Source organism: Schistocerca gregaria, chromosome 9 (genome assembly GCF_023897955.1).
Source record: "Schistocerca gregaria isolate iqSchGreg1 chromosome 9, iqSchGreg1.2, whole genome shotgun sequence".
Classification (NCBI taxonomy): Eukaryota; Metazoa; Arthropoda; class Insecta; order Orthoptera; family Acrididae; genus Schistocerca; species Schistocerca gregaria.
Window position 1 is genome coordinate 121,422,657 of NC_064928.1, and position 25,031 is coordinate 121,447,687.

The window sequence follows — 25,031 nt, forward strand, 5'->3', positions numbered from 1 at the left end:
ACTAAGAGAGGACCCACCAAACGGCGTTTCTGGTGACTGGAAAACCTGGAGAATGCTTAACCGCATCAGAACTGGGGTGGCTCCTGTGAAATCTAATCTGATCAAATGGGGTTTGTTGGACGAAAATGACGACAAATGCGACTGCAGCACTCGACAGGACATGGAACATCTTCTACAATGCCCTGCCTGCCCCCACAGATGCACCCTCGACGATCTATGGCTGACTAAAGAAGAACCATTGGACGTTGCCCAATATTGGGCAAACAAATTGTAGTTTCCGGACACGAAAAAGTAAGTAAAGTAAGTTCTCTCTCTGGAAAAGTGGGCAGTGCTGCAGCGGAAACCCCAACGGCGTTGGGCCCGTAGCACGTGCCACATAGGCGAACCGTCGCAGCTAGGGAGCACGCTGATGGATCTTGTGAGTGCACGGTCGTGTTCCACGCAACTTTTCAATTCCTGAAGTTTTATCCAGACTTACACTGGACATCTTGAGAGGTGCTGCACCTTCTACTGAGTCGGCAAGACTCAACGGAACCAGGAGAACCTCTTAAGATTTATTGTCCAGGATGTGAAACATGATCGTGGAGATTCCACAACTGTGTTAATTACAACTATGTTAATTATCTGTGAAAGTGTTGTTAATAAAACTTCTCTATTTAAACTAGACTGAACTGCATGTGACTGCTTAAGTCTTTAACAAAACTTCCATCTAACTGCGTATTTAACTGAACTGAACTTTATCTGACTGCATGAAAATATTGTTGGAAAATTAATACTCAAAATACACATCTGACTGCATGAAAGTTTAGTGGTAAAAATAAATGAAAGTCACCAACTGACTGCGGCTGTGGACTTAGCTCGTGCACTCCTTCCCTTTTAGCCGATAATAAAACATATTCAACTCAGCCGTAGTGCAATGGCATAAAATTGTCATTCTAGATAACTTAACTCATTTTGGCCCTGTTTGTTACTTAATAAATATTCTGTCCTGATCTGAATAATTTACCAACTACGAAATGGCATATAGATTATTTTACTCTGATAAATGAAATTATTAGCTCTACTCATGGGAACATTACTTTAATGTTCCTTTTGGTTCAATGCAAGCACAGGATGCGGAGAACGACATAAGGTGTGAGACGAATAATTTTATCTAAAAAAATATGTATTGTTCAAACTTTTAAGGCACATGTGAAAAACTAAAAAAAACTTCTATATCATGGATTTACGAGAAAGTTCCACAAAACGCTTATTGCATCAACAATGGGATTTCTATCTAGCTTTTAGACATTATTTAACCAAAGAAAACCTATTTTATTAATTGTACTTGCTAGTTTCCCTAGGTATGTGCCGAGTTTCGCTCAGTATATAGCATATTATGTGCGTAGCGCCAATTCTTACTTTGATGTTGTCACGACCAGGCTGCCTCCTGCAGGCATCTAGCTCCGACTCTAAACACGTCTGCTGTCTCTGTGCATCTCCTCACCACTACTCAAACTTTTACCGCGTGCACCTAGCTCTGTTAGCTGTCAAAGATCTTACCACTCGAAGATGTACTACTCGTCCAGCCTTGCGGTTAAGAACTATCGACATTTTGCACTGGCTCTATCCTGATCGAATCTCAGCACATGCCGTTCATCTGTTGTCAAATAAAAACAACAAATGCACCTTTATTTGCGATCACCGGTGGTTATGAGTCCCATCACTGTGGGAGCACACAGACAGACTGCACAGTCTGTGTTCTCCCATCGCGATGGACTCATAACCACCAGTAAATGACCTTGGTGGCTGAAACTGATCGCCAGCTACTGAGACAGCCTGTTGTGAGTTCCTTCATTCTGTGGTGCTTAAGCGTGTTTGTGTCCGCAGGTGACGGACCTGTCTCCAGAGCTGAAGAGTCCAGGCAACGCCACCAGACCGGCTGGAAACAAGGAGAAGCGGCCGCTCTCCACCAGGATCTACAACTACCTGGCCCGCGAGGTCATGCCTTCTGTGGGCGTCGGCCTCATCGGGTGAGTCTCTCTCTCTCTCTCTCTCTATCTCTCTCTCTCTCTCTCCGCAGGGTGGTCCATTGATAGTGACCGGGCCAAATATCTCACGAAATAAGCATCAAACGAAAAAAACTACAAAGAACGAAACTCGTCTAGCTTGAAGGGGGAAGCCAGCCGGTGTGGCCGTGCGGTTCTAGGCGCTTCTGTCTGGAACCGCGTGACCGCTACGGTCGCAGGTTCGAATCCTGCCTCGGGCATGGATGTGTGTGATGTTCTTTGGTTAGTTAGGTTTAAGTAGGGGACTGATGACCACCGATGTTAAGTCCCATAGTGCTCAGAGCCATTTGAAGGCAAATGGTTGGACCGTTAGATGGCGCTGCCACAGGTCAAACGAATATCAACTACGTTTTTTTTTAAAAAATAGGAACCCCAATTTTTACTACATATTCGTGTAGTACGTAAAGAAATATGAATGTTTTAGTTGGACCCTTTTTTTCGCCTTGTGATAGATGGCGCTGTAATAGTCGCAAACGTACAAGTATGTGGCATCACGTAACATTCCGCCAGTACCGACGGTATTTGCTTCGTGATACATTACCCGTGTTAAAAAGGACCATTTACCAATTGCGGAAAAGGTCGATATCGTGTTGATGTACGGCTATTGTGATCAAACTGCCGAACGTGCGTGTGCTATGTATGCTGCTCGGTATCCTGGACGAGATCATCCAAGTTTCCGGACCGTTCGCCGGATAGTTACGTTATTTAAGGAAACAGGAAGTGCTCAGCCACATGTGGAACGTCAACCACGACATGCAACAAATGATGTTGCCCAAGTAGGTGTTTTAGCTGCTGTCGCGGCTAATCCGCACATCAGTACCAGACAAATTGCGCGAGAAACGGAAATCTCAAAAATGTCGGTGTTGAGAATGCTAGAACATTGATTGCACCCGTACCATATTTCTATGCACCAGAATTGCATGGCGACGACTTTGAACGTCGTGTACAGTTCTGCCACTGGGCACAAGAGAAATTACGGAACGATGACAATTTTTTGCACGCGTTCTATTTAGCGTCGAAGCGTCATTGACCAACAGCGGTAACGTAAACCGGCGTAATATGTACTATTGGGCAACGGAAAATCCACGATGGCTGCGACAAGTGGAACATCAGCGACGTTGGCGGGTTAATGTATGGTGCGGCATTATGGGAGGAAGGATAATTGGCCCCCATTTTATCGATGTCAATCTAAATGGTGCAATGCATGCTCATTTCCTAAATATGGTTCTACCGATGTTACTACAAGATGTTTCACTGGATGACAGAATGGTGATGTACTTCCAACATGATTGATGTCCGGTACATAGCGCGCGTGCGGTTGAAGCGATATCGAATAGCATATTTCATGACCGGATCTGACGTCCCCGGATTTCTTTCCGCGGGGAAAGTTGAAGGATATTTGCTATCGTGATCCACCGACAACGCCTGACAACATGCGTCAATGCATGTGCGAACATTACGGAAGGCGAACTACTCGCTGTTGAGAGGAATATCGTTACACGTATTGCCAAATGCATACAGGATGACGGACATAATTTTGAGCATTCATTGCAGTAATGTGGTGTTTACAGGTAATCACTCTGTAACAGCGTGCGTTCTCAGAAATGGTAGCCTCACAAAGGTACATGTATCACATTGGAACAACCGAAATAAAATGTTCAAACGTACCTACTTTCAGTATAGTATTTAAAAAACCTACATGTTGCCAATTGTTCGTCTAAAATTGTGAGCCATATGTTTGTGACTATTACAGCACCATCTATCACAAAGCGAAATAGTAGTCCAACTAAAACATTCATATTTCTTTACGTACTACACGAATATGTAATAAAAATGGGGGTCCCTATTTAAAAAGAAAAAAACGCAGGTGATATCCGTTTGACCTCCGGCAGCGCCGTGTAGCGGGCCAACCATAGCGCCATCTGGCTTCCCCCAACAAGCTAGACGAGTTTCGTTCTTTGTAGTTTTTTCGTTTGACGCTTATTTCGTGAGATATTTGGCCCGGTCACTATCAAGGGACCACCCCTGTACATATATATCGGGTGAAGCGAAATTCGCGCACTCGGGGTTCGCAGCGCGACTCCTCACAAGCCACGGATTAAAAAAAAAATCTCTCTCACAAAATTTCATCCAGCGAGTACATCCCGCAGAAAAAGGACGTTAAAGAGTGACAATCTGGCCACACTATGTTCTGCCAGCATATGTTCGTCGTGCTGTACAGTTAGTACAGGGGATGGAGTTTTGGGTTAGCATGAAGGAGGTCGATAGTTTTATCCTGGGTTGACCCTTTTTTTTTTATTTGGTAAATGTAGTCCAGGTGATATGGTATCTAGCATCTTAATCGTCAAAAGCGATTGCAGCGGGTCCTCTAGAAAACATTTGCAGTTACATACTGCAATTGTAGAAATGGAAGATTGGTCAGCTTTGAAAGAAGCCCTTTCCACGTCGTGGACGCCAATTTATTCTACTAGATGCGAAACCTGTTTTCTTTGCACCCTCTTCCAATGGTTCCATAGATTATTCTTGCCTCGTTCAGGTCCATAACATTTAGTTAGGGCCTTACGTTACCAGTAGACCAGCATTTGAGATGTGGTGCTATAGACGAATGTTGAAAATTAGGTGGACTGATAAGGTCTGCTAAGACATGAGGGAATGACTTCCATGGTACTAGTGGGAGCTGTAGAGGGCAAAAACTGTAGAGGAAGACAGAGATTGGAATACGTCAAGCAAATAATTGAGGACGTAGGTTGCAAGTGCTACTCTCTGAGATGAAGAGGTTAGCACAGGGAAGGAATTCGTGGCGGGCCGCATCAAACCAGTCAGTAGATTGAAAAAAGGACCAGAAACGTGCTTTGCGAATAATATCCAAACTCGGTTATTATTTGTCACTGTTATCACCGTGGTCCCACTAATTACGTCTTTCAACATTGATTCTGGTAACCGCATGCTGTTTAGTACGTATCTCAATGCATTATTGTTTTTATTAGTATTATATCGATGGGATTGTAGAAGCATCACGTCTATTACTGTTAGGTAAACAGTGTAGTTCGTAACTGAACATCTCACAATTAGGGGTGTCGGGATGAATCATGCAGAACAGTATCTGTCAGACAGGTAATGCCCGTTAGGCGAAACAGCGCGTAGAACTGATGGCGTGTTTATACTGTTTACGCAGTCCACCAGATAGGGGCTATTTGTGAGCTGAATAACGCACCCGTGGCAAACTCCAATGCACACGCGTACACGTACCGAATTTTGTCATTGTAAACCCTAAGCCAGTGTGACAGAAGTATGGCATACAGAAACGATGAATATGTGGATATGCTTCTGGTCCTTTGTTCATATGATAACCAGGCTGGTGTTGCCGCTCGTGAATATGCTGCTAGTCATCCTCGTCGACGCAGTACAGATAGAAATGTATTTCGTCGTCTGGGGCTGCGCCTTCAGGAGTCAGCTTCTCTCCTTCCAGCATCGCTTGACAGAGGTCTTCCACCTACTGAGGAAGCTGTTCTGGAAGTCATACACAAAGACCTTCAACGAAGTACATGTAGTGTAGCACTGCAGCCGCGTGGCTCGCAACGCACGGCCGTTAACGTGGTGGATGAGCGTGGGCTGCGCCCCTTTCACCCTCAAGACCTGCATTCTGCAGATCGCCATCAGCAAGTGCAATTCTGGGAATGGTTCCAACAACAACAGGAAGCCAACGGTGACTTCGTGAACACCGTAGTGTGGTCGGGTGAAACAGCATTCTCTTGTTAAGGTGTCTTCAATATGCACAATGCCCACCAATGGTGTGGGATTAACCCGCACGTCACCCACGACCGTGGATATCAAATTCGCTTTGGTATCAACGTCTGGACCGGAATATTGGGTGAAAAGTTTTTGGGCCCCTACATGTTGCCTGACCGGTTGACTGCACGAAGGTGTCGTGCATTCCTTTCAAACTATCTGCCTGATGCGCTGCAGATGTTCCTGTTGTTCTGGCAGAAGAGCCAACACCGTGTTACTTGAGGAGGCCGAAATGCACGCGTTTTAGCTCACGCAGGCTGGCGTGAGGAGGGAAGATCTATACTGAAGTGAGGTCTGGAACATGACAAGGAACGAGAATTCAGAAAGTGGACATAATTAGTTTCATACTTAACTTTAATCCATTAATGATGAACGTCGCTCTTGACCGTACATGATTCACAATATTATCTGTTCAGATTAGTAACTGAATATGGCGCCTTGCTAGGTCGTAGCAAATGACGTAGCTGAAGGCTATGCTAAACTATCGCCTCTGCAAATGAGAGCGTATGTAGACAGTGAACCATCGGCTGTACAACGGGGCGAGTGGTAGGGAGTCTCTCTAGACTAGAGCTGCCGTGTGGCGGCGCTCGGTCTGCAATCACTGGTAGTGGCGACACGCGGGTCCGACGTATACTAACGGACCGCGGCCGATTTAAAGGCTACTACCTAGCAAGTGTGGTGTCCGGCGGTCACACCGCAGTTCCACTACATGTTCCAACATGATACTGCACATCCACACTCCGGAATTAATGTGCGACAGTATTTGGACAGTATATTTCCAGGGAAATGGTCGGACATTGAGATCCAGTTGTATGGTCACCGCGTTCATCTTACCTGGATTTCTTCCTGTTGGAGCACGTGTACTCTACTCTGCTGACAAATGTGGAAGAATTGGTAGCGCATGTTCATGCTCCTCTTGTTACTGTGGACGCAGTATTGCTGCGAAGGGTCCAGAGCTGTACGTTCCGGCGGGCTGCGCAATGTTAGGACTGCAGGAGGTCGCTTTGAACATCTGTTGTTCTGAGTACAACGTGTTCTCTTATGAAGGTCATGTGGTCATTAATTTGGACATTATTATTGTCACTGGTTGCTAATGTGCGACATCTGAGCGCTCATATTACATGTAGTATAAGTGACAAGTAAATGTTGTGTTATTGTACTGTGCGATCATTTTTAGAATCCCGAAATTGATAGTATTTTTGTAGCTATTCTGTCCTATTGCAGGTGATTTGTTTCAACTGTCTATTTCTTATTTGTCCAACCAAGTATTTGTTATGTTCAGTGTTACGTAATGTTGTAAATTTAGGATACATATGACCTAAGAAACTGTGTATATTACAGTATGAAATGTCAGAATGAAATTAGCAATGTAAAAAAAAAATCGCCTTAACCCCGGATCGAACCCTCGACCTCCTGCATGCTAACCCAAAACTCCATCCACTGCGCCAGCTCTAGAGGACGACAATTACCTGCTGACACAGGCAGTTACCATACATGTGGTTACAGTGTTCCCAGACTGCCACTCTTTAATGTCCTTCTTTTTCTGCTGGTTGTACTCGCTGGATGAAATTTTGTGTGAGACATTTTCTTTATCTCTGGCATGTGAATAGAATTACAATACTGTATCAAATATACAAAAAGGTTGTCAGTATGAGCGCACTTATGAGTATCATGTTGCATCCTCCCTGGGCTGGAGGCATGCAATATTTCTATTGGGAAGGGTGCCATAAAGCCTGTTGTGTTGGCAGAAGAGCCAACACCGTGTTAGGAATGGGGGCCGAAATGCACGCGTTTTAGCTCACGCAGGCTGGCGTGAGGAGGGAAGAACTATACTGACGTGAGGTCTAGAACATGACAAGGAATTATAATTCAGAAAGTGGACGTAATTAGTTTCATACTTAACTTTCATCCATTAATGATGAACGTCGCTCTTGACCGTACATGATTCACAATATTATCTGTTCAGATTAGTAACTGAATATGGCGCCTTGCTAGGTCGTAGCAAATGACGTAGCTGAAGGCTATGCTAAACTGTCATCTCGGCAAATGAGAGCGTATGTAGACAGTGAACCATCGCTAGCAAAGTCGGCTGTACAATAGGGTGAATGCTAGGGAGTCTCTCTAGGATAGACCTGCCGTGTGGCTGCGCTTGGTCTGCAATCACTGATAGTGGCGACACGCGGGTCCGATGTATACTAACGGACCGCGGCCCATTTAAAGGCTGTCACTTAGCAATTGTGGTGTCTGGCGGTGACACCACAAAGCCATTGTATCCTTTCCTCAGGAGACAAATGTTTCCACAACTTTTGTAACAAGTCCCCGGTATTTTGAATACTGACAATGGGACATAGTTGACATTTTAGTTGGCCCCACATACGTTCCATTGGAAATATATATGGGGATCTTGCTGGCCACAGAAGTACCTCAACGTCACGGACATAGTTTATATAGACCAGTGCCATATGATGATGAGTGTTGTCCTGTTGAAAAATGGCAGCACGATAGTGTGACATGAGGGATAAGACTTGAGAATGCAGGACATCCCTTACATACCATTGTGGCATCAGAGTTCTGTCAAATATTACTTGCAATGACCTGAAGTCGCAGATGATGGTTCCCTACGTCGTTAACCCAAGGGTAACACTTCTATGCCTCTTCACGATGTCGGGAGAATGGAACTTCTCTCTAGATGACCGCGATATCCGCTGATGTGGGTCATCCACTATAGCGCAAAATAACGATTCTACACAGTGTGACGCCAGTTATGAGCAGTCTAAGATTCCCAGTCACGGAATGGTTTCAAATGCAGAGATTACTTTATGTTCGGTGCGCAATGCAGCGACACTCCCTTGTGGTGGATGGGTGTGGTCGGCCGGAAGCGTAACGATGAATACGCCTGGCCTCACATCCTCACATATCGGGTCATTGTCACATTCAAATACTCCACAAATCAGGATAGAGCATAATTCGACCAGCCAGTCACAGTGAGGCGAGGCCTCTCTCAAACCCTCGGCATGGATGTGTGTGATGTCCTTAGGTTAGTTAGGTTTAATTAGTTCTAAGTTATAGGCGACTGATGACCTCAAAAGTTAAGTCGCATAGTGCTCAGATATATTTGAACCATTTTAGCCTTTAACGAACTTGTTAAAACTAAGGTTACCCCGAGGCACTTTCAGAGGGCGAGTAGTGCACCTTCCAGGGTCCCTCAGTTCAGAGACAGAAGTTTCGGAATAACACGTATCAACAATTAATTATCGAGCCCGAAATTCTGTGCAACTCGGCGTACTGGAGGGGACTAAAAACCCGCACACAACAGAGTCAAATCAAATAACAATTACGCCAACGTAGTACTCTACAACGGGAAGGTGAGCCTTAACAGTTACTAGGTGCATTCAAGTTCTAAGGCCTCCGATTTTTTTCTCCGCACTGGAAAGAGATAGAAACATGCGCATTGTTTTAAAATGAGGCTGCGTTCATTGTCAGTACGTCCCAGAGGTGGCAGCACCGTACGGCAGATGGAATTTTACCGCCAGCGGCGAGAATGAGAACTGTTTTAAATACTTAAAATGCGACGTCTTCCTTACTTCAACAGCGTGCAATCATTCGTTTTCTGAATTTGCGTTGTGTGAAACCAATGGAAACTCATCGACAGTTGACGGAGACATTTGGTGATGCAGTTGTGGATGTGTCGAAAGTGCGTTCGTAGGTGCGACAGTTTAATGACGGCAGAACATCGTGTGACAACAAACCGATACAACCTCGGGCTCGCACAAGCCGGTCTGACGACATGATCGAGAAAGCGGAGAGAATTGTTTTGGGGGATGGCCGAATGACTGTTGAACAGATCGCCTCCAGAGTTGGCGTTTCTGTGTGTTCTGCGCACGCAATCCTGCATGACGACCTGAAAATGCGAAAAGTGTCATCCAGGTGGGTGCCACGAATGCTGACGGACGACCACATGGCTGCCCGTGTGGCATGTTGCCAAGCAATGTTGACGTGCAAAGACAGCATGAATGGGACTTTCTTTTCGTCAGTTGTGACAATGGATGAGACATGGATGCCATTTTTCAATCCAGAAACAAAGCGCCAGTCAGCTCAATGGAAGCACACAGATTCACCGCCACCAAAAAAATTTCGGGTAACCGCTGAAAAAATGATGGTGTCCATGTTCTGGGACAGCGAGGGCGTAATCCTTACCCATTGCGTTCCAAAGGGCCCTACGGTAACAGGTGCATCCTACGAAAATGTTTTGAAGAACAAATTCCTTCCTGCACCGCAACAAAAATGTCCGGAAAGGGCTGCGCGTGTGCTGTTTCACCAAGACAGTGCACCAGCATATCGAGCTAACGTTACGCAACAGTTTCTTCGTGATAACAACTTTCAAGTGATTCCTCATGCTCCCTACTCACCTGACCTGGCTCCTAGTGAGTTTTGGCTTTTTCCAACAATGAAAGACACTCTCTGTGGCCGCACATTCACCAGCTGTGCTGCTACTGCCTCAGCGATTTTCCAGTGGTCAAAACAGACTCCTAAAGAAGCCTTCGCCGCTACCATGAAATCATGGTGTCAGCGTTGTGAGAAATGTGTACGTCTGCAGGGCGATTACGTCGAGAAGTAACGGAAGTTTTATCGATTTCGGGTGAGTAGTTAATTAGAAAAAAATCGAAGGCCATAGAACTTGAATGCACCTCGTACCTCTAACGGGGAGGACCAAAGAACAGCATCCATACCAGTATCGTTCAAATAAAGCGCCTCATCTATAAGGGTAGTAGCTAGCAAAGCAGTTCATACGGACTCCATACTGAAAACAATTCCGCGCGGGGCCGCATTGCTCCTGCGAGGCGTTGCCCCGTCACACCCATCGCTGCTCTTTTTCTTCGGTTTTACTTGTAGAATCAGATATTAAAATATTTGCGTATCTTTGTGAATCACCCTGTATATATGCTCGAGCAAATATATGCGTATGTTCTGAAATGTTTGGATGACACTTTTCGTATTCTTTCAGTTCTCATGAGAGTAGAGAATTCACTACACGACTTCTGTCAAGAAATTTCGTTATGGATATTGCTTAATAATCTCTATTGTCATTAGATTACGCTTATGCATTACGGATATTTCAGAGCCAATGACTGTTAACTGAATGTAAATACGTAAAACTGCAACCAGTCAGATTATTGAGTACTTATTTATTATTCCACGAACCGGTTTTCAAACCTTTCAGGTTCATCTTCAGATGGGTTTCTGGAATTTACATCACCATTTGTAGCATAATGCTGGGTGCTGGCTATGTGAGGGGTTGTGAGTAGATGAGACGGTGGAGCACTTGCCCGTGAAAGGCAAACGTCCTGAATTCGAGTCTCCGTCCGACACACATTTTTTAATATGTATTAAACAAATAACAGAACTACAATCATAAACCGTTAATGTCAATAACATACTGTACGATACATAGTGAACTGAGATAAATCCTTGATGACAAGATTTAGCAGTTCTGACTGGCGGTTTGATGCAGCCCACCAAGAAATTCTTGTCAACCTCGTCATCTCTGAGTACCACTTGCCCACTACGTCTTCAGTTGTTTGCTGGATGTATTATAGTCTGTCTTCCCCTACAATTTTTACCTCTACAGCTTTCTCTAGTACCGTGGAGGTTATTCCCTAGGGACTTAAAACATGTCTCATCATGTTAGTATTTTTCTTGTTTTCGTATTGTTTCTTTCTTCACCGATTTCGCACAGACTGTTCATTCCTCATTGGTCCACCTTATTTTCATCATCTTGCTATAGGATCTCACCTCAAAAGCCTTGATTTCATACCTTTCCCGTTTTCCAACAGTTCCTGATTTACTTCCCATGTGATGCTGTGCTCCGGTCGTGCATTCTTGGAAATTTCTTCCTCAAATTAAAGCTGGTATTTGATTCTAGTGAGACATTTTTGGCCAGAAATGCTCTCCTTGTCGCGCTAGTCTGCTGTTTATGTCCTCATTGGATATTTTGCTGCATAGGTGGCAGAATTCCTTAACTTAACCTGCATTGTTATTCCCATTTCTGATATTAAGTTTCTTGGTACTCTCATATCTGCTACTCCTTCTTAACTTTGTCTTCTTCCAATTTACTGTCCGTCCATAGCGTTTGCTCAAGAGATTGTTCGTTACATTCAACATTTCCATCAGTTCTTCTTCGCTTTCACTGAATATAGCAAATGCCATCAGAAATCTTATGCTGATTTTCTTTAATCCCAAATCTCGCTCCCACTCTTGAACCATACCGTTCTTTCTATCGTTGCTTTCGATATATAGCTTGAAAAGCAGGGCGATCCACTGCATCAGTGTCTTACATGCTTTTTAATATGTCCACTGCGATTTTGTTTTTACAGTCTTATTGTTCAATCTTGGTTCTTGTATACACACGGATTGTATATTACTCAAAATTTCTCTGTAGCTTACTCCTATTTTTCTCAGAATTTTGAACATCTTTCACCTTTCTACATTGTTGAAACCTTTTTGTAGGTCGACAAAACCTATAACCTTGTTTTGATTTTTCTTAAGACTTGCCCCTATTATCAAGCGCAATGTCAGAACTGTCTCTTTGGTGCCTTTTCCTTTCCAGTAGCAAAAATGGTCGCCGCCTAGCAGCTGCTCAATTTTTCTGTACTACAACAAATCTACAGTGATTTGCAGAGAATGTATGCACATACAGCCGTTCCCTCACCTCCTCAGTTAGCAGATTTGACATCAGGTTCTAATGGCCCATTGTTGGTCTTCAGTGACTGTGCATGCCTCTTGCTGAATTGTCCCGTCACCTTGCAGACTCGTATTAATGACCCTAAGCCACCACATTTGATATGAGGCTCTTGCAGTCCATTATTGTCCTTCAACCACCATGCACTTCTTTTGCTGCATTGTATGGTAACCTTGCAGACTGGTGTTGATGACTCTGAATTACCATATCTGACATCAGTCCATTGCGATCCATTATTGTCCTTCAACCACTGCACATGTCTTTTGCTGAATTGTCCAACCAACTTGCATACTGGTGCTGACGACCCTGCCAGATATGACATCAAGCCATTGTGGTCCACTGTTACCCTTCAACCACTGTGCATACCTCTTGCTGAACCGTTCAGTCACTAGGGAGTCTGGTGTTAATGACCCTAAGTTACAAGATTTGAAGAAATTGCAATCCAAGTTGTCTTTCAACTGCCAGCCGGAGTGGCCGTGCGGTTCTAGGCGCTACAGTCTGGAGCCGAGCGACCGCTCCAGTCACAGGTTCGAATCCTGCCTCAAGCATGGATGTGTGTGATGTACTTAGGTTAGTTAGGTTTAAGTAGGTCAATGATCTAGGGGCCTGATGACCTCAGAAGTTAACTCCCATAGTGTTCAGAGCCATTTGAACCATTTTTTTTGTCTTTCAACCTCTGCGAACTGCTCTTGCCGATATGTCCAGTGACCTTGCAGACTGGTGTTAGTGACTCTGAGTTACAAAATCTAATAAGAATCCACTGTGAATGGTTGTCCTTCAGCCATTGTGCTCTACGTTTGCTGACCTGTCCAGTTACCTTGCGGACTTGTGTTAATGACCCTGAGTTAACACATTTGATTTGAAGCCATTGTGATCCACTGTTATCCTTCATCCACTGCACATATCTCTTACTGAATTGTCCGACCACCTTGCAGCATGGTTCTGGCAGCCCTTGGTTACCAGAGCTGACATCAAGCCATTATTGTCCATTGTTGCCCTTCAACCATTGCGCACACCTCTTGCTGAACCGCCAGTTATCTGTCAGACTGTTGTTAATGGCCCTGAGTTACTAGGTTTGATATGAGGCTGTTGCAATCCATTGTTGGTCTTCAGCCATTGTGGACTTATGGCCGATTTCACCATTCACCTTGCAGACTGGTGGTGACGGCCGGCCTCGCAGGTCTGATGCTGTACCCATTTGGTGGAGGAGTCGCCGCTCGGCGCACATACGAAGAAGAGGAGGCTACGCACAGGCTGCGGTACCCCCACCAGGGGGGCTTCCTCTACTACGAGGGCGCTGGGCCTGACGGAAAGCCTGAAGAAGCTGTCCTCCGGGAGGTATGTGCCACTTGCTGTTTCTCTACAACTGTACTGTGCAGTTCACTGTAGAAAGTATAAAACACAAATAACATACTGCACATGCCTCTATCTCTGCAGCACTGAGGCGTGAAACCAAGTCCTGGATTGACAGCTTACTAGGCAGATGTGTTAACCACTGTAGGACTGTAGCATTGTGGCCAACAGAGCTTCATGAAATGTTCAGGTCCAGTGTCCTCTAGTTTACACCTTCAGCCCATCTTCCCCTTCTTAAACCCCCAGAATTGATAAGGCTCTCCGACACTGGAAAAGCACCCGAACTTCGCATACATAGGTCAGCACATCTGCCTCACAAGCAGAAGATCCAGTTTACAAATTTTAGGTCACTGCTACAGTTTCTACTCTTATCAAACATTTGAAAACATTCATTATAGATAGGACTCTTCTAACGAGTTAGATATTAACATCCTGTCATCTTAAAATATTAGCCCTTCACCAAACTTTACACCTAAGAATAAATGTACATCCTACCTGTGCAACTTATGGAAATATCTTTGTAAGGATTGTATACTAGTTCACTTTAAACTGAGATTTTCATCAGTTTTCCTAATCTGTACGGAGTAAAAACAAGAATTCTCTGAGCATATATGAAGGCCATTACTTCTGCTAGTAGTACAAAGTACAAAATGTGAACTGTGACAAACTCCCATCAAGAAGCTGGACTTTCACTGATGTGGAAGGATTCAAGATTGATACTAACATAAAATAAGCAAATTGTAGATCTTAATCTGCATTTACATTACTCTACTTACCACTGCATTGCTTTGTACCATCCATGCCTACACCTGCTAAATTTAATCAAGAAAGTTAAAAAAGGAAAGTACTACTTTGAAAAAAAACTTTACTAAGTAGTTGTTGTTCATCTACTACTGCTAGCTAGGAAACAGTGCATTACTACTTGGCACATAACATTACAACAAACACGCTTACCTGTCATGTAACTAACAGGACTTTTTAATCCATGGATTATCTTTAGATAATTTTTAGAGAGAGTGTCTAATTAAGTAATTTTTTCTTTTCAATTAACAGAAATTCCCAGTTTGTTTATGTTAGACGGAATTTTGTGGGTTACCATACATTTGTAGCAGAATCTTCATTCTGAACCCTGTGCAAAAAGTCAAAGTGTGCTTGAAGATTGTATTGAATGTCTTTTATTGGGATTGTGTACACCACAGTGCACTTGAAGCTTGTTTTTGTTGGCCATAATAAAAACCGTTCAGAGTGTATGTATTGGGAAGTGAGTCAAGAATTCCAAAAGCTTTAAAAGATATTCACCACAATTTATTGTTTTCTACTTTACACAATACTACTGCTGTTTACTTCTGGCGACCAAACACATTATTCGCTTTGAGTGCCCTACCTCAGAAGACAATTCATTATGAAATAAACAACCTCCATTTAACAGGATCACTCTCACTTTCAGGAAATACATTAACTTCTGTAGGATCTGCAGTAGGCTATATGATATGTGTTAGAGATAAAGGATCCTACCTTTTCTGATAAGCTGGCAAGGAGAAATGGTCTATGGTGACAAACTTTTCGCTTCCTGGTCTGGTGCCAAAAAGCTTAAAAGGTTCCTTAGTTCCTCAATGAATACAACAGAATAGTGACAGAACTGGTGGTCTTAATACAGGTACTTATTTTATCAGTGTTGGTGCCGCAGAAAAAAGACTTTTTGTCCTTGTTTTGTGAAAATTTATTACTGGGCCACTTAGCATGAGTCTTTTAGAATCAGTTTCATTTAATCGAATTCTTCGCTGCTGTGAAAATTAGGATGACAACACATTTATGGCATAGAATCTTGGAAGCTTCTTAATTACGAAATAAAAGCAATAAAAAGCATTAATTTTTCACTTGTCAGCAATAGAGGCTAAGAAAGGTACAGATATAGTTTAAAGAATGACGCTCAACTTCATTAATTTACTTCAACAAAAATTACAGTCCAGATGAATGTGACTTGAGCTCTGCAGGTGTAAAGGCCACCTCCACATACACTTTTTTTTTCAAAACAAACAAAGACTCAGTGGTTTTTTAAAAAACAATTTTTGTATGGAAATTTCTAATCTGAATGTGGTGATGTAACTACTCACAGTACAGTCTCATTTCATGATGTATGAGTATTATTAGAAGATACTCAACCGGTAGAGCTTTTTTCAACTTATGGATGTGATTATCAAGGAGACGACAATTTCAAACATATTTGTTGAGCTGAAGGACAATATGATCCCTTATGTTTTGCAAATCTGAGACCACTAATTTCTTCAAAGGGCTTTTCCCATTACAAATAAACATTTGTCCAATACTTTCATGACTATTTTGCACAGAAAAACATCATCGTTGGGTACAACAGGAAAGCCACCTATGTCTTTTCTGTTCAAAATATTCAGTTTCGCAAAGTGGCATTCCACTTTTATGTTTTGTTTGGGAGCCAAATGCAGAGTGAAATAAACCGTATGAGTTATTATTACATTGGCAGAGCAATAAGCACTAGTAGATGGATCAATTCGAATGTGTACCAAATATGTTCTGAAAGCAGCTTCAAACTGTCAGGCCGTGGGAGTATTACTCTGCCCCCATCGACTTCTCACAGCACTGAAAAAATCCTCGAGATAGTCCTGACTGAGTTTATATGTCAGTAAGAAAGTCATTCCTGGAACCAGATGTGCTTGCAATAGCGTTATAGATAGCTGAAGATGAATATTGCCTATTAGTTATACTTTTTAAATCAGTTCTTGCTACTGAATGTACCCATAACATTTTTATTTTATTTATTTATATGTTTAATCCGATTATAGCCATCAGGCCCTCTCTTATATAAGACCAGCGTTTCACATATTCAGCACCTTTTTTACTTCAAAGTTATCTAAGAAATAATGGTTTTAACATGACAAGTAGTTTTAAAATGATGTGAGTGTTATAGTGACGATGTGAATAAATAATACTTACTATAAGTTAAAGACAGGCGAAATACCCTCAGACTTCAAGAAAAATATAATAATTCCAATCCCAAAGAAAGCAGGTGTTGACAGATGTGAAAATTACCGAACTATCAGTTTAATAAGTCACAGCTGCAAAATACTAACGCGAATTGTTTACAGACGAATGGAAAAACTAGTAGAAGCCGACCTCGGGGAAGATCAGTTTGGATTCCGTAGAAATGTTGGAACATGTGAGGCAATACTGACCCTACGACTTATCTTAGCAGCTAGATTAAGGAAGGGCAAACCTACGTTTCTAGCATTTGTAGATGTAGAGAAAGCTTTTGACAATGTTGATGGGAATACTCTCTTTCAAATTCTGAACGTGGCAGGGGTAAAATACAGGGAGCGAAAGGCTATTTACAATTTGTACAGAAACCAGATGGCAGTTATAAGAGTTGAGGGACATGAAAGGGAAGCAGTGGTTGGGAAGGGAGTGAGACAGGGTTGTAGTCTCTCCCCGATGTTATTCAATCTGTATATTGAGCAAGCAGTGAAGGAAACAAAAGAAAAATTCGGGGTAGGTATTAAAATCCATGGAGAAGAAATCAAAATGTTGAGGTTCGCCGATGACACCGTAATTCTGTCAGAGACAGCAAAGGACTTGGAAGAGCAGTTGAACGGAATGGATAGTGTCTTGAAAGGAGGATATAAGATGAACATCAACAAAAGCAAAACGAGGATAATGGAATGTAGTCGAATTAAGTTGGGTGATGCTGAGGGAATTAGATTAGGAAATGAGACACTTAAAGTAGTAAAGGAGTTTTGCTATTTGGGGAGCAAAATAACTGATGATGATCGAAGTAGAGAGGATATAAAATGTAGACTTCAATGGCAAGGAAAGCGTTTCTGAAGAAGAGAAATTTGTTAACATCGAGTATAGATTTAAGTGTCAGGAAGTCATTTCTGAAAGTATGTGTATGGAGTGTAGCCATGTATGGAAGTGAAACATGGACGATAAATAGTTTGGACAATAAGAGAATAGAAGCTTTCGAAATGTGGTGCTACAGAAGAATGCTGAAGATTAGATGGGTAGATCACATAAATAGTGAGGAAGTATTGAACAGGATTGGGGAGAAGAGAAGTTTGTGGCACAACTTGACCAGAAGAGGGTCGGTTGGTAGGACATGTTTTGAGGCATGAAGGGATCACTAATTTAGTATTGGAGGGCAGCATGGAGGGTAAAAATCGTAGAGGGAGACCAAGAGATGACTACACTAAGCAGATTCAGAAGGATGTAGGTTGCAGTAGGTACTGGGAGATGAAGAAGCTGGCACAAGATAGAGTAGCATGGAGAGCTGCATCAAACCAGTCTCAGGACTGAAGACCACAACAACAACATAAGTTAAAGAAGTTAATATTGACATTACACGTCCTAATACCACTGCTGCCACTAATAATGGCAACAGTAGTAATAATAATTATTATAATAACCTACTCATTTGGAGTAGTGAAATGGAGTAACACAGACAGAAGCACTCAATACTCTTACATGATCACAATGCCACAAATATGGAATACATTACATACATTCAGCAACAGAAAGATTCACATTAAGCAGAAAGGAAAGAGGAAGAGGCTTAATCGACATAAAAAGCCTACATTATGGCCAGGTAGACAATTTAAGAAAATTCTTTATAGAACGAGCAGAAACTAGCAAAATACACGAAGTAATCACTCATATAAATACATCGGCTATACCACTGCAATTTCATAACCATTTCTACAACCCTTTAGGTCACATAATATCAACAGATACAAAGAAAGTAAAGTAGAAAAAGAAAACACTACATGGCAAACACCCGTATCATCTAACGCAGCCACACATCAATCAAGATGCATCCAACACATGGCTAAGAAAAGGCAATATATACAGTGAGACGGATGGATTCATGATTGCAATACAGGATCAAACAATAAACACCAGATATTACAGTAAGCATATTATTAAAGATCCCAATACCGCAACAGATAAATGCAGACTTTGCAAACAACAAAGAGAAACAGTAGATCACATCACAAGCGGATGTACAATACTAGCAAACACAGAATACCCCAGAAGACATGACAATGTAGCAAAAATAATACATCAACAGCTTGCCTTACAACATAAAGTTATAAAACAACACGTTCCCACATACAAGTATGCACCACAAAATGTACTGGAGGAAGATGAATACAAATTATACTACAACAGAACCATTATAACAGATAAAACAACGCCACATAACAAACCTGACAGCATACGCACCAATAAAAAGAAGAAATTAACACAACTAATCGAAATATCCATACCCAATACAACAAATATACAAAAGATAACAGGAGAAAAAATTGTAAATGCATCCAACTGGCTGAGGAAGTCAAGGACATGTGGCATCAGGATAAAGTTAACATTATACACATTATAGTATCAACTACAGGAGTCATACCACACAATATCCACCAGTACGTCAACCCAGACCCGTGATCTAGGTCTCGGGGTAGCGTTTTTGATTCATAATCAAAACGTCTTCGGTCCCGCGTTCGATCCCCGCCACTGCCTAAATTTTGATAAATAATCAGCATTGGCGGCCGAAGACTTCCGGCATAAGAAGTTAGCCTCATTCTGCCAACGGCCTTGTCAAAGAGGGCGGAGGAGCGGATAGAGGTTCAGGGCACTCTCTTGTCTCTGGGGGTGGGAAATCGCCCCTGAAGGCGGAAGAATCAGCAATGTGCAACCACATGAGAATGCAGAAGGCAATGGAAACCACTGCATTAAAGACACGTAACGTGTATCCACAGGACATGTGGCCTGTAGTTGAAGAAGTGTCATGATGATCTCTCCATTAACAAAAGATTCCGGAATAGTCCCCCATTCGGATCTCCAGGAGGAGACTGCCAAGGGGGAGGTTACTGTGAGAAAAAGATTGAATAATCAAGGAAAGGATAATGTTCTACGAGTCACGGTGTGGAATGTCAGAAGCTTGAACTTGGTAGGGAAAGGGAAATGCAAAGTCTCTATCTAGATATAGTAGGGGTCAATGAAGTGAAGTGGAAGGAAGACAAGGATTTCTGGTCAGATGAGTATCGGGTAATATCAACAGCAGCAGACAATGGTATAACAGGTGTAGGATTCGTTATGCATAGGAAGGTAGGGCAGAGGGTGTGTTACTGTGAACAATTCAGTGACCGGGTTGTTCTAATCAGAATCGACAGCAGACCAACACTGACAACGATAGTTCAGGTATTCATACCGACGTTGCAAGATGAAGATGAGCATATAGAGAAAGTGTATGAGGATATTGAAAGAGTAATGCAGTATGTAAAGGGGGCGAAAATCTAACAGTCATGGGCGACTGGAATGCAGTTGTAGGGGAAGGTGTAGGTTACAGGAGAATATGGGCTTGGGACAAGGAAGGAAAGAGGAGAAAGACTAATTGAGTTCTGTAACAAGTTTCAGCTAGTAATAGCGAATACCCTGATCAAGAATCACAAGAGGAGGAGGTATACTTGGAAAAGGCCGGGAGATACGGGAAGATTTCAATTAGATTACATCATGGTCAGACAGAGATTCCGAAATCAGATACTGGATTGTAAGGCGTAACCAGGAGCAGACATAGACTCAGATCACAATATAGTAGTGATGAAGAGTAGGCTGAAGTTCAAGACATTAGTCAGGAAGAATCAATACGCTAATAAGTGGGATACGGAAGTTCTAAGGAATGACGAGATACGTTTGAAGTTCTCTAACGCTATAGATACAGTAATAAGGAATAGCGCAGAAGGCAACATAGTTGAAGAGGAATGGACGTCTCTAAAAAGGGCCATCACAGAAGTTGGGAAGGAAAACATAGGTACAAAGAAGGTAGCTGCGAAGAAACCATGGGTAACAGAAGAAATACTTCAGTTGATTGATGAAAGGAGAAAGTACAAACATGTTCCGGGAAAATCAGGGATACAGAAATACAAGTCGCTGAAGAATGAAATAAATAGGAAGTGCAGGGAAGCTAAGACGAAATGGCTGCAGGAAAAATGTGAAGACATCGAAAAAGATATGATTGTCGGAAGGACAGACTCAGCATACAGGAAAGTCAAAACAACCTTTGGTGACATTAAAAGCAACGGTGGTAACATTAAGAGTGCAACGGGAATTCCACTGTTAAATGCAGAGGAGAGAGCAGATAGGTGGAAAGAATACATTGAAAGCCACTATGAGGGTGAAGATTTGTCTGATGTGATAGAAGAAGAAACAGGAGTCGATTTAGAAGAGATAGGGGATCCAGTATTAGAATCGGAATTTAAAAGAGCTTTGGAGGACTTACGATCAAATAAGGCATAAGGGATGGTTAACATTCCATCAGAATTTCTAAAATCATTAGGGGAAGTGGCAACAAAACGACTATTCACGTTGTTGTGTAGAATATATGAGTCTGGCGACATACCATCTGACTTTCGGAAAAGCATAATCCACACAATTCCGAAGACGGCAAGAGCTGACAAGTGCGAGAATTATCGCACAATCAGCTGAACAGCTCATGCATCGAAGCTGCTTACAAGAATAATATACAGAAGAATAGAAAAGAAAATTGAGAATGCGCTAGGTGACGATCAGTTTGGCTTTAGGAAAAGTAAAGGCACGAGAGAGGCAATTCTGACGTTACGGCTAATAATGGAAGCAAGGCTAAAGAAAAATCAAGACACGTTCATAGTATTTGTCGACCTGGAAAAAGCGTTCGACAATAGAAAATAGTGCAAGCTGTTCGCGATTCTGAAAAACGTAGGGGTAAGCTATAGAGAGAGACGGGTCATATACAATATGTACAACAACCAAGAGGGAATAATAAGTGTGGACGATCAAGAACGAAGTGCTCGTATTAAGAAGGGTGTAAGACAAGGCTGTAGCCTTTCGCCCCTACTCTTCAATCTGTACATCGAGGAAGCAATGATGGAAATAAAAGAAAGGTTCAGGAGTGGAATTAAAATACAAGGTGAAAGGATATCAATGATACGATTCGGTGATGACATTGCTATCCTGAGTGAAAGTGAAGAAGAATTAAATGATCTGCTGAACGGAATGAACAGTCTAATGAGTACACAGTATGGTTTGAGAGTAAATCGGAGAAAGACGAAGGTAATGAGAAGTAGTAGTAATGAGAACAGCGAGAAACTTAACATCATGATTAATGATCACGAAGTCAGTGAAGTTAAGCAATTCTGCTACCTCTTCAGTAAAATAACCAATAACGGACGGCGCAAGGAGGAAATCAAAAGGAGACTCGCTATGGCAAAAAAGGCATTTCTGGCCAAGAGAAGTCTACTAATATCAAATACCGGCCTTAATTTGAGGAAGAAATTTCTGAGGATGTACGTCTGGAGTACAACATTGTATGGTAGTGAAACATGGACTGTGGGAAAACTGGAACAGAAGAGAATCGAAGCATTTGAGATGTGGTGCTATAGACGAATGTTGAAAATTAGGTGGACTGATAAGGTAAGGAACGAGGAGGTTTTACGCAGGATCGGACATGAAAGGAATATGTGGAAAACACTGATAAGGAGAAGGGACAGGATGATAGGACATCTGCTAAGACATGAGGGAATGACTTCCATGGTACTAGAGGGAGCTGTAGAGGGCAGAGATTGGAATACGTCAAGCAAATAATTGAGGACGTAGGTTGCAAGTGCTACTCTGAGATGAAGAGGTTAGCACAGGAAAGGAATTCGTAGCTGGCCGCATCAAACCAGTCAGTCAGTAGACTGATGATCAAAAAAAAAAAAAAAAAACATCAACGCAATACCCCACATCCAAACGTATATATACAACTACAGAAACCTGTAATTATTGATACATGCTCAATCACCCGAAAGTTCCTAAATGCCATATAACATATACCGTACAGTTAAAAGGAAGTCACTCTTGATCAAGGTTCGCGTCACTTTCCATTTTTAAGCAGACATAACGTGTGAGAAAGGAAAGAATGAAAATAATAGCAATGTTAGTATTGGAAGATATAAAAAATTTATAGGTGTACAAAATAGATGTTTTCTGGTATAGCGAGAATGCACCAGCGAAGAATGTTGGGAAATGAGGAATATATGGTTGGACAGACGGCTGTAGAACGGTAATGAGTGCGTACAGGGACAATGGTAATCATTATTATTGTTTTAGTACACTCCTGGAAATGGAAAAAAGAACACATTGACACCGGTGTGTCAGACCCACCATACTTGCTCCGGACACTGAGAGAGGGCTGTACAAGCAATGATCACACGCATGGCACAGCGGACACACCAGGAACCGCGCTGTTGGCCGTCGAATGGCGCTAGCTGCGCAGCATTTGTGCACCGCCGCCGTCAGTGTCAGCCACTTTGCCGTGGCATACGGAGCTCCATCGCAGTCTTGAACACTGGTAGCATGCCGCGACAGCGTGGACATGAACCGTATGTGCAGTTGACGGACTTTGAGCGAGGGCGTATAGTGGGCATGCGGGAGGCCGGGTGGACGTACCGCCGAACTGCTTAACACGTGGGGCGTGAGGTCTCCACAGTACATCGACGTTGTCGCCAGTGGTCAGCGGAAGGTGCACGTGCCCATCGACCTGGGACCGGACCGCAGCGACGCACGGATGCACGCCAAGACCGTAGATTCCTACGCAGTGCCGTAGGGGACCGCACCGCCACTTCCCAGCAAATTAGGGACACTGTTGCTCCTGGGGTATCGGCGAGGACCATTCGCAACCGTCTCCATGAAGCTGGGCTACGGTCCCGCACACCGTTAGGCCGTCTTCCGCTCACGCCCCAACATCTTGCAGCCCGCCTCCAGCGGTGTCGCGACAAGCGTGAATGGAGGGACGAATGGAGACGTGTCGTCGTCAGCGATGAGAGTCGCTTCTGCCTTGGTGCCTATGATGGTCGTCTGCGTTTTTGGCGCCGTGCAGGTGAGCGCCACAATCAGGACTGCATACGACCGTGGTACACAGGGCCAACACCCGGCATCATGGTGTGGGGAGCGATCTCCTACACTGGCCGTACACCTCTGGTGATCGTCGAAGGGACACTGAATAGTGCACGGTACATCCAAACCGTCATCGAACCCATCGTTCTACCATTCCTAGACCGGCAAGGGAACTTGCTGTTCCAACAGGACAATGCACGTCCGCATGTATCCCGTGCCACCCAACGTGGTCTAGGAGGTGTAAGTCAACTACCCTGGCCAGCAAGATCTCCGGATCTGTCCCCAGGCGCCAGGTGGAAATGGCATGGCAAGCCGTTCCACAGGACTACATCCAGCACCTCTACGATCGTCTCCATGGGAGAATAGCAGCCTGCATTGCTGCGAAAGGTGGATATACACTGTACTAGTGCCGACATTGTGGATGCTCTGTTGCCTGTGTCTATGTGCCTGTGGTTCTGTCAGTGTGATCATGTGATGTATCTGACCCCAGGAATGTGTCAATAAAGTTTCCCCTTTCTGGGACAATGAATTCACGGTGTTCTTATTTCAATTTCCAGGAGTGTATATATGTCATAAACTGTCTTCTGAAACAAGATATCAGAAATGACGTGATATTGAGGCGAGGATTTCGTCGAGCTGTGTTCGGAGCGCATTTTCACCAAAAACGGAAGTTTCTTGAAAGTTGTTCGGTAGACAGCTGGAGAGGTATAAATCTGAGGGCGCGAGATCAAGCGAATAAGGTGGGTGCGGACTGACTCCCCAACGCAACCCGTGTGTAGTGTTCTCTGGCAGGATGCGGGCGGGCGTTGTCGTGGACTAGGGTCGCTTCACGCTGTCTGCCTGGTCGTTGTCCATGGACTGCGTCGCAAAACGTCTCGTTCGTTGACAATAAATGTCAGCCGTGATCGTTACACCGCGGGGAATCAATTCGTAGTACACCACCCCAACGCTGTTCCACCAGATGCATAGCATTACCGTTTGTGGATGCTCGCAGGTATTTTGTACGGGAAGTTGATGCTTTCTTTGGGCTCGGCCATTCCTTTCTTTTTTTCAAGTTAACATAAAGGCACCATTTCTCGTCAGTAACGATACAGGATGGGAATGCTCGGTGTTGTACACGAGCCAACTGGTAACATTATTTATTTAGCGTATGGCTAATACAG

The 25,031-nt window shown here is 43.3% G+C and overlaps 1 protein-coding gene across 1 annotated transcript in view; it reads left to right on the top strand.

Annotated features, from left to right (window-relative positions):
- Positions 1–25,031, top strand: part of LOC126291459 (uncharacterized) — a 228,507-nt gene that overhangs the window by 194,956 nt on the left and 8,520 nt on the right. Inside the window, exons 9-10 of the mRNA XM_049984971.1 lie at positions 1,870–2,012; positions 13,731–13,914. Coding sequence (XP_049840928.1) covers positions 1,870–2,012; positions 13,731–13,914 — 327 coding nt within the window. The remainder of the gene's footprint in view (positions 1–1,869; positions 2,013–13,730; positions 13,915–25,031) is intronic.